We start from the raw sequence: 14,230 nt of genomic DNA, 5'->3' as shown, positions 1-14,230 counted from the left end.
TAAATAAAACTTGAAAAAGTGCCAAGTAAGTATACACAGTGGTGACTGAATGTGTGTGTAAAGTGTAAGGATAATAACATATATTGTATTGCCTATAGATAGGGAAACGTGTATAACATAGGTAAGAGGCACAAGGTCCCGGCAGCTCTCAAATTGGACAACCAGTCCAGAGAGGGAGATACAGAGGGATAGAGAGAGCGCACTTATAAGGCAAGGGACAGATAAACAATGTAATCACACTATTATTAGCTAGCAAAACACTCACATGTTAAAATACATATAGGGGAAGTGGAGACGAGGGATAAAAAGTCCAGATATAGTCACCATACAGTATGTGAGGAATAATTTAAATCCAAAAAAGTTCAGCAAAGCTGTATTTGGAGACAGCGTGGGAATGTGGAGGATAATATGCTGTATTGATGGTGAAAATGCCAGCGTCTACTCCATTCAGATCGTTGACAAGCTTGTTCAGGGAGAAAGCTTGGAAACAACAATGGCTCGTAAGGTCACAGGGTTGCGAATATAACACTATCGCTGCTTCGCAATCCGTTACAGGCCCCTCTGGCAGAGAAAGCGGTAACTTGTTTGTTTTGGTTTATATATAGATACGTTTGCCGCAACTTGACAAATGAATTTTTTGCCCGATATCCTGTTAAGATTTCATGTTCTTGATGTCCTGTAATTGACCAGGTGCCACTGGCAACTGTAAAACATTTGCATGTGTTGTAGTTTGCGCTGTGCCTCGTTTAATGGGATTATTCTGGGATATGGAAACGGTTGGGTGTGTTTCCATTCCTGGGAAATCTGTTGCCTGCGTTCTAACTAACATTACTCTGCTTGTCCTCCTCACAGCAACGCTTACCTATGACACACTGCGTTTCGCCGATACCCCAGATTTTCCTGAGACTGCAGAGCCAGTGTGGGTACTAGGGAGAAAATACTGCGTGCTAACAGGTATTGGTACTTTGACATCTCAATTTTACCCACTTTTTTTTTTCCTCTGACATTTCACCCCCTTTCCAGTACTCCCCTCTGACCTTTCATCCCACTTTCCTGCTGCTTCCCTCTGACCTTTCAACCCTTTTCTGTTACCCAACTGACCCCCACACTCCATTGTGATTTTTCAACTCTGATTTTCTAACATCAACCGTCTCAATTTATATTGTTCTTTAAAGTGCTATATTTTGGTCCAGAACCCTCAAATCTCACGGATATCTACACTTGGACTTCTCTGATTTCACCCCTGTTTGATCTCTATCCCCTCTCTTTACACCAGAGTCTGAAGTCTCTTAGACACATTCTGTCTGACTACTTGAACCCCAAACAACCACCTTCAGAATGCTGTCTGCGTTTTGAAAACAGAAGTTTTTCACCTGTCTGTATGTATGTCTTTATATAGCACCATTAATGTACATAGCGCTTCACAGTAGTAATACAAGTGACAATCATATAAATAACAAATAATATAAATAACACATAAAGGGAAGAAGTGCTTCAGACATAAAAGTCAACATTTAAGAAAAGGAGTCCCTTCTCTGAAGAGCTTACAATCTAATTGGTAGGTAGGAAGAACATACAGAGACAGCAGGAGGGTGTTCTGGTAAGTTCGTCTGCAAGGGGTCAAGCTTTATGTATGAGGTGTAAAGTATCAGCCACAGAACTACTCGTATGCTTCGTTAAGCAGGTGTGTTTTAAGGTGGATCTTAAAGGTGAAGATTAAAAGAAAAAGAGCGCAGAGAGACTAATTCAATAAAAATATGTTATAATTTATGTAAAAAATAACTAGTAATAAACTTACAATAAAAGAACGTTCAGACCTCCCAGATCTGACCTCAGAAGTAAACTTCAACAAAAGTCTGAAAAAAATCTTGGTAAATGGATAGTCCCACACACAAGGGGGGACAGCAACCCAAAGCTGAGCGAGTGTCCTGGTGAATAGCCGGAAAAGCTACAACCGCAAGCCGCAGACAGATGATCGTGGCGTCCTCGTGAGGGAGTGCAGGATGTCAGTGTCCGTCGTCACGGTCTCCAGCGTTGTGCGTCACTGAATGCAAACTATACCTATACGCATTTCACTTTTTTCTAACGCTTCATCATTGGGTGAAGAGCAACGCAAAACGCGTAGAGGTATAGTTTGCATTCAGTGACGCACAATGCTGGAGACCGTGACGACGGACACTGGCATCCTGCACTCCCCCAAGAGGACGCCACGATCATCTGTCTGCGGCTTGCGGTTGTGGCTTTTCCGGCTATTCACCAGGACTCTCGCTCAGCTTTGGGTTGCTGTCCCCCCTTGTGTGTGGGACTATCCATTTACCAGAATTTTTGGGTCTGGTGCTGAAGTTTACACCTGAGATCTGATCTGCGTGATCTGAACGTTCTTTTATTGTAAGTTTATTACTAGTTATTTTTTACATAAAGTATCACATTTGTATTGAATTAGTCTCTGTGCGCTTTTTATCTTTAGGTTTAATATTGACTCCGTTGATCGCGGGACGAGCGATAAACTGCAGGAAAGACCTGGATTAATAAGAGACCAAGTAGTCAGGGTCTTAAAGGTGGATAGAGAGGGTGCTAGACGGTTATTGAGGGGAAGGGCATTCCAGAGGTGTGTGGGCAGTCAGAGAGAAGGGTTTAAGGCGGGAGAGGGCTTTAGATACAAAGGGGGTAGAGAGAAGACATCCTTGAGCAGAACGCAAGAGTCGGGATGGTGCATAACGAGAAATTAGGGCTGAGATGCAAGGAGGAACAGAAGAGTGTAAAGCTTAAAAAGTGAGGAGGAGAATTGAGTGTGAGATGCAGGATTTTATAGGAAGCCAGGAGAGGGATTTCAGCAGGGGAGACGCCGAGACAGATTTAGGAAAGAGTAGAGTGATTCTGGCAGCAGCGTTTAGGATAGATTGTAGGGAGACAGGTGGGAGGCAGGAAGGCCGGACAGCAGGAGGTTACAGTAATCGAGACGGGAGAGAATGAGGGCCTGCTCTTTGCTTCCCGATGGGACATCGATCTATTGTAGAGCAATGTATTTCTATCCTCTGTGGTAGTGAAGGGCGTAATGGTGCCTTCTGCCAGTTATAGTTGTTGACCCCTAATGCTAGCAACAGATGTCCTAACTTAGATTGTAAGCTCTTCTGGTAGGGACCCCTTTTCCTAATGTTACTTTTATGTCTGAAGCGCTTTTTCCCATATTATGTGTTGTATTATTATGTCTCGTGTATTGCTGCTGTGAAGCGCTATGTACATAGATGGCACTATATAAATAAAGTTTTACATACATACTCTGTAACTCCACTAATACACACAGACGCACGCACTCACGCACAGACACAGGCACCAAGCGATACACCTATAGCCCCACCTGCTGCCGACTCGCAAGTGAAATCAGCAGCAACGACCTGTCTTTTATTTCAGAGAAGGTGGAGCTTCTGAGTGATGTCACATCCAGACTCTGGTTCACGTACAGGAGAAACTTCCCGGCCATAGGCGAGTTGGGATGAATGGGGTGGAGCGTTTTTGGCTGTGTCCTTCAGTTCCGCTGCCAGAGGTGTTCAGCCCTTTCAGAAGAGTACTTTTCTCCTCTTTGGTCCTTAATTTCCCTGGTACCGTTTGTTGTGCCTTTTATTTTAACTTTTGCATTTACAGCTGTGTGATGCAGGTAACAATGTAATAGCTGCAGGTTGCCAAATATCATCATTAATGCTGGTATGGCCCATTATTTATTCTGTTATTTAATTAAATTATTACTGATGGAATGATGCCTGATCATAGTCCTGATACTCTGATCAAGGCTGATCACATTTGTTTAAAGGACCAGTGAGTGCCTCCTAGGACCAACGTGAATTAATGTCAGTGGGGTATATAAAGTTAACTGTAGGTGACTGAAACCATTATCGGACATATTTTTAAACAATTGTTTTAACAATCTCACGGGAACCAAACGCTTTGGAGATTTTTTGTGATCTTTACCTAATCTTGTAGTGGATTTTGGGCGGTCTGGCTCCTATGTAATATGCTATGAAGCGTCTCCCACGTGCGGAAAAATATCTTTGTCCCCTTCATATAAACTCTTCCCCAGCGCAGTGAAGACTTATTCACAGAATATTGGATAGGAACCTTTTGTTGTCTATGTATGAAGGCAAAAGAACTGCACCAGATGTATCAAAGAAAAATCCCTTTTGATTTTGATGGGATTTATTTATTTGGTAAATAAGGTTCATATATTTACCCCACAATTGCACTGCTTTTGCCTTGTTACATATGCCCCTTTGTGTCTACAGGTAAATTGTTTTTATTTTGATCCTTATTTGTGAAGTAATTAGGATGCCATCATTAGCTAAAACTACCCGAGATTTAATTGTATAGAATTGGAAGGGAATAAAACACAATTTCTTTACTGGAGACCAATAAGTCACTATTAAGGGTAATTGAATATTTCTGGGGAACCTAAACATTAATATGTTGCTCGGAACCCTAAAACAAAATCCTTTATTTGACCCCCCCACACCCCAAATAGGCTCATTACATTTTAGACACCGTCCATACCATACATTTTGAAAGAAAAACATCAAACATTTCTACAGTATATTAAAGTGGCAATTACACCCACTCTTTTGCGTTCATAATCAGAACCGGGGTACCTTGGATCTGAACTCAGGGAAGGGCTGGGGAGGGGGAAGGGAAGGAATATACCCTCGCAACTGCTGGAAGATAAATCTGTGGTGCTACAATCAGGGGTAGATAATGAACAAATACTTGTAGAGAAAAAGAACCCCAACGGAGAGCACTCAACAGTGCACAAAAACAGTGAAGGAGGTAGTGTAGGATGCAATGTGTATATTGAGTAAATTAAAATATCATTTATTGGAGTCTTAACTCAATTAAAATAAAGCAGATACCTGTGGCTGTTCATAACACCTGACTTTACCCTGCATATATGATCAAGGGTAGAGCCAACACTTAACACACGAGTCTGGTGCCTTTTATTTTCGCTGCGCTTTTTTGGCCTACTAGCACATATCACCCTGGTACTTAGTGTCCGCTTTATTTTAATTGAGTTAAGACTCCAATAAATGATATTTTAATTTACTCAATATACACATTGCATCCTACACTACCTCCTTCACTGTTTTTGTGCACTGTTGAGTGCTCTCCGTTGGGGTTCTTTTTCTCTACAAGTATTTGTACCTTGGATCTGAACCATGATATTCCTAGCTCTGAGATTCCCCAGTTCCCAGGATATCTTTTTTTTGTTTAATTTGACACTAAAATCAGACTGCTGGGCACCGATGTCCCGTCTGGGTTAAAAGCCCCAGGTGAATCCGCTCCTACAGCCGGTGTGTTAATGGCAGGTAAAGCCTTGTTCTTTAGTGGCTAGTACTAGGACAAATACACAAACATGTTCTCAAATGTGAAGGACTCCTATTAGTGGCTGTAATGAAAGACCTGTGTCTTTGTCTGACCCCCTATATCCCTACTGTCCAGGAGGTACAGGGCCGACCTCTGACACAGGCTGGGGCTGCATGCTGCGCTGTGGGCAGATGATATTCGCTCAGGCTCTGATTTGCAGGCACGTGGGACGAGGTAAGAGTTCAGGTGTCGCTGATCTGTGGTTCTGTGATACGCTTTCTGTTCCAGGGACGCTCTGAGCTCCCCCGAAATAAACTGAGCTCAAAAATTCCCTGGCATGAAGAAGCAACTTTACAAGTACATTTAGTGGTGGCTTCACCACCCAAGAAAGCATGCGAAAAGCTAGTGGCCGGGTTGGACTGAAGTGCTAGATATAAAAATAATTAGTAGAAGGGCATAAAATAAACTGTGATGTAATTTTATACATACAGGTATCTAAAAAAGGTTAATATCCATACATTTTGTAAGTATTATTTAAGAATTTAGAAATTATCATCGTTTATTTGTAAAGCCCCAACATATTCCGTAGCGGAGTACATTGGGGGTACAGAGTTATGTATATTACGTACAAATGAGGACAGACATGCACAAACAGATACAAAAAGGTAATGAGGGTCCTGCTCATGAGAGTTTACAATCTAGAGAGCGTATAGTTTTATCGCCTTGGCTTTATAGTGTGTTTCAGGGTGACAAAACTACACTTTGTTGTTTGAGCAACTGCAAATAAATTGTCAGGGACCGGCAGTCCGGGTGACACTCCAGGGCCCTTTGGGTGTACAGTTGGCCCACTAGCAAATTGAAGAGCCCAGTTCTAATGGACTAACATGAGCGTTTAATGTAATAGTGTTTCCAGAGCGTTTTAAATCTTAGAGGCCTCTTCATGTGCACTTGAAGGAGGTTTTGGAAGCTTCGTGCACGTTACTCTTGTCCATTAAAAGATATCATAACCTACAACACATGTTCCCTTGTCTAAATAAGGTAGCACTTATACATACTTGGCGCCATGTTTACTAAACAGTGTTTTGCCATAAGAAACCTTCTATGCCAGAAGACACATTATAGCTAATTTACTCCTACGGGCTGCAAGGTGTGTTCTGGGATCGGAAGGTGCCTTGTGGAATAGCATTACTTGGTTAGTATGGGACTGTATGAGAATGGTGCGATATGTAGTTACTCTGCCATATATATTTACATGTACAGTAGTTATATTTTAGGATTTGTATTCCTCATTGCTGTTTAACTTGTAAGAGCTCTCGGCAGACTACGCCGCCCATATTGCTCTCCTTTTTGAAGTCTTGCCTTGTATTGACATTGCATTTGTTGTAACTATGTTGAGCATAGTGTTTGCTCTATATAAGAATAATAACGTCCCTGACGGTACTGGCTTGGTCTTTAAAGTGTTCAATTCCTAGTGACCTTGAGCAAGTCACTGGCCCCAACATGTGAATAGTAAGCTGTTTGGGTTAATCGCCACCATTACCACAGCTTACCATTGCGTTTTTTGTGCCTGTAGAGCTGTGTGATCAGATCTGTGTAAGAGTTGTTACTGTCCATACCATTCCTATCTCTGTCTCCCTTGCTTTCAGACTGGAGGTGGGAGAAACAGAAGCCAAAGGGGGAATATCTCAACATCCTTACGGCTTTTTTAGACAAGAAGGATAGTTACTACTCTATTCATCAGATTGGTGAGAGGCCTATGTGTGCGAGACAATGTTAGTGAATGTGTGTATATAGGGGCACCTACTAAATACAAGATCAGTGAGAGGTATGCATATATCTATACATGTGCTTTATCAAATGATTATTCTCCCTAGGGGCACTGCATTAAACTGCACATTTCCCAGGGGCATTGTAATTGAGCTCTCACTTCAATTATTTTGTGAATAGTTGAGTCATCCTTCTCTCCAGGGGCTTCGCTTAATATCACTGACATCCTAACAAGTCACTGTAGGATGGATACCTACATGTAGATATATTGTATATATGTGATTCCCCACTATTTTAATAATTCTGATTCTCCGTTAATTTATCCCATGATGGTATTGAGTGCATGCGATTAGGGGCCTTTCAAATTACCACGGCTTTGAGGTGATTTTTCTTTTTTGTTTCAATTCATGTTTACCCTTTGTGCACCTACCTACAGTAACTAGAGGTTGAGCGAGTATTGTTTTTGTGTTCCATACATATGTATACAGATGTGTTGTGTGTAAGTTGTCACTGCTGCTACTGTGTGTGTTAGTACCAAGAGAGAGGCAAGATGTTTACTGTGTGTGTATAGGTCGAACTTACTACTCTCTACATCACTAATACTTATTCACTAAAGAGTTTACTTACGCTGGACTTTAGTGGCGCTATCAGAGTTAAGTCATGCAGGTCACAAGCATGGTATATGTTTAGATCAGGCTGTGTGTGGACTGTGCGGGTTGCTGAGTGCTGTGTGTTTGGTACTGTACAGTGTACATCATCTGCAGCCTGTTGCAAAATCGCAAGTGTACAAAGGAATTGGGTCATAGCTTGGGGAGGTGCTGGAAACTACACTAACAGACCTGATGAACCAGTTGCTTTTTACAGGGGTGGTTCTGAAAATGTTGTTCTACTTTTTAAAAGTGTAAGGAGAAAAGAACTTGGTAGCTACAGGCCTACAACACAGACTTCAGCAGAACGATTAATATAAATAATTGCTAAATATCCAGCAGTTTACAAGATCCCTGTATAGCTTGGAGTCACTAAAGACATGTCACATCAACTCCTGGAGTATCAGCAGACGATCCCAATTTCAGTAAATCCGTTAACACTTCCATATAAGAGACTTGCTAGACAAGCTAAGCTTCTGGAAGAAGGTGTCCAAGGGGTTTAAAGAATAATACGTTGGCTGAAGGATAGACGAGAGATTTATGGTAAATGCAGGAGCTGACTGGGGAAAGAAAGCGGTAGGGATTTTGAAATGATCAGGGCTAATTGATAAGTGTGTGTGTGTGTGAGCGCGCGCAAAGGAGTTGTAGTGAGGGCTCACCGTATAGTGTTTGTATGCCGTGATACTATAGATCATGTTTACTAAGCAGTGCTATGCCGTTATACGCGTTACAGCATGGTTTAGTATATATTGCCCCTTACTGCCCAGTCACGTGAATTGGCCGAAAGATGTTTTCCAGTACAAAATGTCTCATGGAGTAGCATTGCGTGGTAAATATGGCCCTATGTGTTTGTTGCTGCAGCCCAGATGGGAGTCGGAGAAGGCAAATATATTGGACAGTGGTACGGCCCGAATACAGTGGCACAAGTGCTGAGGTATGTGAGACAAGGCTGCGAGTCTCCTCCCACACTCGGGACTCCATCTTCCTATTATCTACCATCATATTTACTGAATGGTCCTCTATGACCCTTTCTTTTGTTTCACGTTTTCTGCTGATCTAAGTTCTCCTCTTTACCTCTGTGGTAGGAAGCTGACTGCGTTTGACACGTGGAGCTCTCTCGCTGTTCACATAGCTATGGACAACACTGTTGTGACTGAAGAGATACGTGAGTATGGTTATGATTACATTTTGTTTCCTCCCACTGCAGTGATTTTAGTCAAGGGGGGGGGGGGGGGGACCTGTGACTCATTAGCTGTGTCCCTTCAAACACGGGGTGAGTCTTCCGACTGTAAAGTGAAAGAGCGGATGGGGCAAGGGTCTCTCGTATGTCTCTCACTCACACTGCACAGTGATAGTGACAGAAATGTTGCCCCATCCATTAGTAACATTAACACAAGTTTATATGGCATAGGAATATAGATCTCTGTAGGATAATTGAGCTGCTTTCTGTCCTGCAGGGAGGTTGTGCAGAATGGGTGCAGTAAATGCCGGGAGCTGTGAGGCGGAGCCGCTGTGTAATGGTCATGCTGGGGCCTCTAACTCTGTCACACAGTGGAAGCCTCTGGTGCTGTTGATACCACTACGACTGGGATTAAGTGAGATCAATGAAGCATATATTGAAACACTAAAGGTAACCTTTTCTGTTATCTGAATAAATGTAGAAAGTTAATTATAAAACAAAATAAATCGGGAGATCCTTTGGATCCAGAGCCATTAATTTGGCATTTCATTTGTGATACTTAAAATATCAAACAGACTGCAGTGTATTAAGGTTTCCCACTAAATCCCTCTTCGTTCTCCTGGAACAACTCCTTTCCCAGCCTTATTCAACCTGTGTTCTCATACTGAGGATGATGACACATGTAGTCTGTTCTAGGTGTGCTGCGACCATGTCTTCTGCTTCCCTGGCAGCAATCTGTTTATGTTCTGTGGCATCCACAGAGGTTACAAAAAGGACAATGGGAGCTCTGAATGAGGCATTCTGATGAATGCTGTAGAGGCGAGTCTCCCCTGAACCTAATGGCGGGGAATACATCTGGCTGATTGACACTTTAAAAAAAGTTTTTACCACACTCCAATAAGTTGATTTTGTTTCAAATATTTAAAGGTTAGTTTGTAAATATAGCGAGCTTAGACTTGGGAGGGTTTGAGTTCTTCTATCAGATGTCACGGTGTGTTCACATTGCACTCTGAGTTGTCCTCCTCTACTTTTATAGGCTTTCTGATAAGGACCGTGTGGGATAGGGTGAATGGAAACACTTCATTAAGGAATATTTCCGCATTCGGAGGCCCCTAAGAAATGCAATTTGTAATTGACCAAGAACCAAAAGCAGCCAAATCTTACCTTGGTTCGGTGTCCTTAAGAAAGCCAATTAGATTATTAAAAAGTGTATTTTTTGTCTGGTTATGTGGGATTGCACCTTTTGAACCCTTCTGTGTAATAACTAATGTGGCATCTCACTGTCCTGCAGCACTGCTTCATGCTACCCCAGTCTTTGGGAGTTATTGGGGGACGGCCTAACAGCGCACACTACTTCATAGGATATGTGGGTAAGTGGAAGCTGGACTGTGCCAGGGAAACGTGGGCAGGTAAATGGCAGATGAGGTTTAATACAGATAAATGTAAGGTTATGCATTTGGGATGCAAGAATAAAAAGGCGACATACAAATTAAATGGAGATATATTGGGGGAATCCTTGATGGAGAAGGATTTAGGAGTGCTTGTAGACAGCAGGCTTAGCAATAGTGCCCAGTGTCATGCAGTAGCTGCAAAGGCAAACAAGATCTTATCTTGCATCAAACGGGCAATGGATGGAAGGGAAGTAAACAGAATTATGCCCCTTTACAAAGCATTAGTAAGGCCACACCTTGAATATGGAGTACAATTTTGGGCACCAATTCTAAGAAAAGACATTATGGAATTAGAGAGAGTGCAGAGAAGAGCCACCAAATTAATAAAGGGGATGGGCAATCTAATTTATGAGGAGAGGGTAGCTAAATTAGATTTATTTACATTAGAAAAGAGGCGTCTAAGAGGGGATATGATAACTATACAAATATATTCGGGGACAATACAAGGAACTTTCAAAAGAACTATTCATCCCACGGGCAGTACAAAGGACTCGGGCCATCCCTTTAGGTTGGAGGAAAGGAAATTTCACCAGCAACAAAGGAAAGGGTTCTTTACAGTAAGGGCAGTTAAAATGTGGAATTCATTACCCATGGAGATTGTGATGGCAGATACAATAGATTTGTTCAAAAAAGGTTGGACATCTTTTTAGATGGGAAAGGTATACAGGGATATACCAAATAAGTATACATGGGAAGGATGTTGATCCAGGGATTAATCCGATTGCCAATTCTTGAAGTCAGGAAGGAATTAATTTTTCCCCTCAATGGGGTTTTTTGTTTGCCTTCCTCTGGATCAATAAGTATAGATATAGGATAAAGTATCTGTTGTCTAAATTTAGCATAGGTTGAACTTGATGGATGGAAGTCTTTTTTCAACCTCATCTACTATGTATCTATATGTAACTATGTAGTTCTTGGAAGTGGAGGGGATTTTCTGAGGAACTGGTTTCCTGCAACATTTTATTGCATAAAACATTCAACTAATTCTATGAATTTACCGTAGTATAAATATGTTTTATAGTTAAAAAAATAAAATGTAAAATTAAAATATGAACTAATCTCTGCCTTCAATCATATGCGAATGGAGTATTCAGTATTCATTCTAAAAGTTCACTGCACAATGCATGTACATTTGTCCTGCGAGTTCTGCTAAGCAGAGCATTATGATCCGTGTCACTTCCTTCATGTACAATGATAACTTCACTGCTCATCTCTTTTGCCTCTTCCAGGAGAGGAGCTGATTTATCTGGACCCCCACACTGCACAGCCAGCAGTGGAGCCCAGTGAGTGCAGTTTTATCCCAGACGAGAGCTTTCACTGTCAGCACCCTCCCTGCCGAATGCATGTGTCAGAGATTGACCCCTCAATCGCAGTGGTGAGTGTGATCTCGCAGCCGCAGAGGGAGAGCCGTTGATCTTTGCTTCATGTTGAACTCCTTCTCTTCCTTTTTAGGGCTTCTTCTGCAGCTCGGAAGAAGACTTTGAGGACTGGTGCCAACACATTAAAAAGGTTGGTGCACATTTAGAAGATCCTAAGTACCAAAACCTTCTGTAGTACCTGATACGTGATAGCTGCAAACAGAAAGAACTGCCGTTTGGGATATGTTAAATTACTACATTGCTAGCCAGGGAGGTTTACACCAACTAACACCTGTTTTACAATGAATATTTGAAACATCCCATTATAATATTTGTTTTATGGAATACACTCACAAAGCTATATTAATGTAAAAGCCAAATTGCCTTCATATATAGACTCCTCATTGAATAACATGCAAAATGATCCCCAAATCTTCCGTCTGTTGATTGAACTCTAACCCATTTCTTGGGTATTTCTGTCCTTCTCTATTACTCTTATTGACTGAGCTCAGGGGATAGGTTTAGAATTGGGTTTAATGTGACATTTATTTTTAACTCCCACTCCCACATTTTAACGTCTGCTTATAATTTCCCACTGGCTGCAAATGGTATCAAAATACATCGCAGTGCATTTATTGCTATCAGACCTAGAGGGCGCTAGCAACACATTTCTACTGGCTCCTCTAACAATATCACACAATCACACTGATTACTTGAGTGATGTGGCTGCATCATGTTACTTTCCTGCTGCTGTAAATCATGAAGATGAGCACAGCAGTGTATCTCAAAGACGGTATAAAAAAAAAATCTTTATTGGTTCTAATACTCAACAATTCCTTTTTGATCCTAATGTGTTTAAAGCTCCCATTGTTTTTAGGTGCTCAAAAGTCTTTATCACAATTTGCACAACTCTTATTCTCAATGTTTGTCTTTGAGTCTCTGATATAGGGAGTCATCGTTCTCTCTCTCTCCTCTCTCTGTTCCCCCTCCTATTACCGCAGGTACTGATAACGTTAATTCCCTCCTTCAGGAGATGAAGGTAGAACTTCCAATTCCATTCTTTAATTAGACTTCTCTTGCTCTCGGGAACCAGTTTTCCTTACTTTGCCTTGGAAGAAGAGGTTGTTTTATTTGGGAAGGAGCATTTTTTGCTCCAGGTATGGGCCATCCGTCAGCCCTCCAGACAAGTTGACCTGAAGTTCCATGTATCTGTGCTTGCAGCGGGAAGGAGTGTTTGAGACAGTAGTTTTTGTTCACGTACACACAGAAAGAAGCGTGTAGCAGGAGGCTGCAGCGTTCTAGTACTGGATCTCGGGTAGCAGCGGATCTTATTCTGTCAGCTACTGATATGGATCGTGAGAGTAAAAGGCTTTCTGCATGTAAGTTGGTTGCAGATGTATTGCTATCACTACATGGATCCTCCCTTCTGAGTCAAGAAACCTATTCGGTTATTCACATAATTTTTTTGTTCACTGAAGGCGTGGTTTATCTAATTTTTTTATTTATTTGGGGCCTGCTTGCTTGGTTTTAATTGTTTAGAGACCTGTTCGGAGAGGACGCAAGAGACCGTAGCCGTAAGTCTGTTCCAACCAAAATGTAAAAGGCACCTTGCAAAGCATTTAACATGCAAATTGTGTTGATCTCAAATGGCAGATTTCTTCTCTGTTGAAGTCATCTATGCTTCTGACATTAATAGAAGAGAAGATCCTAATCCTCTTTAGACCAAGTCTCTCATTTTTCATTTGGACCATCAGACAATGACTTATGTTCTGTCCCTGGAAAATGAAAAGCTACTAACACAACAAGGCAGGCTAACATTGTGCAAGGATCAGTGAACCCAGACTACGACAAATGGGTTCTTGAAATAATTTCGTGGTTATATATATATATGTCACGATGGACGCACTTATTAACAAATTTATATTTTGTGGATCCCAATTGAGCAGAACAAGTTGAGCAAAATAAACTGAGATTTATTCCCTTGATAGGCAAACACACGAGGATTGTCTTTTAAAATGTAGTCCTTTTGCAAGGGCATAAATTGCCAGCCCAATCCTTCTGAATGTGCAAAGTCTTTTCTGGTCCGTTGGGGTTAATCAGATAATCCCCAGCAATCACAGTGTCCTAACGCAGAGTTTTGTCCTTGGTTCCGATGTAATAAGACTCTTTGCGTTCCAGGAATGTGCTGCTGCTCTTCTCCGCTATTAGAAGCATGTTGGAAATCCGCTCACATGGTAGAATGAAAAACGAAAGACAATGGGGATAGCCTGGGTGGGATGTATATAGGGTTTGGAAGCCTATCACCAACATACCCACCCAATCCCTTCTCGTGGGAAAGTTCTCATTCCCCAATCCTCTACTTGCCCACAGTTTGGAGAGTGGGCACTAGGGATTTCCTGTTCACACAGAGCATGTGCGACAATGCTACCTTGGCTACTTAGCATAGGTGCACTCCCCTCTTTACCTGGCCCCTCTCAGGCT

At 41.8% G+C, this 14,230-nt stretch overlaps 1 protein-coding gene across 4 annotated transcripts in view; it reads left to right on the top strand.

Moving 5' to 3' along the window:
• ATG4B (autophagy related 4B cysteine peptidase) overlaps positions 1-14,230 on the top strand; it is a 60,292-nt gene that overhangs the window by 5,037 nt on the left and 41,025 nt on the right. For 3 of the 4 annotated variants that reach the window (XR_012787917.1, XM_075569505.1, XM_075569506.1), the window contains exons 2-11: positions 853-954; positions 3,412-3,483; positions 5,482-5,580; positions 6,993-7,091; positions 8,622-8,694; positions 8,846-8,925; positions 9,218-9,390; positions 10,232-10,310; positions 11,621-11,766; positions 11,844-11,900. Coding sequence is in view for 3 of the 4 variants with exons in the window: in XM_075569505.1 (XP_075425620.1) it covers positions 853-954; positions 3,412-3,483; positions 5,482-5,580; positions 6,993-7,091; positions 8,622-8,694; positions 8,846-8,925; positions 9,218-9,390; positions 10,232-10,310; positions 11,621-11,766; positions 11,844-11,900 (980 nt within the window). In the remaining variant the exon portion in view is untranslated. Of the gene's footprint in view, positions 1-852; positions 955-3,411; positions 3,484-3,524; positions 3,545-5,481; positions 5,581-6,992; positions 7,092-8,621; positions 8,695-8,845; positions 8,926-9,217; positions 9,391-10,231; positions 10,311-11,620; positions 11,767-11,843; positions 11,901-14,230 lie in introns of those variants that run through there. The other variant, XM_075569507.1, reaches the window with a different exon arrangement.

This window comes from Ascaphus truei, chromosome 14, assembly GCF_040206685.1.
Source record: "Ascaphus truei isolate aAscTru1 chromosome 14, aAscTru1.hap1, whole genome shotgun sequence".
Classification (NCBI taxonomy): domain Eukaryota; kingdom Metazoa; phylum Chordata; class Amphibia; order Anura; family Ascaphidae; genus Ascaphus; species Ascaphus truei.
Note: the sequence above shows the minus strand (reverse complement) of the source record. Positions and strands in the feature narration are given on the sequence as shown.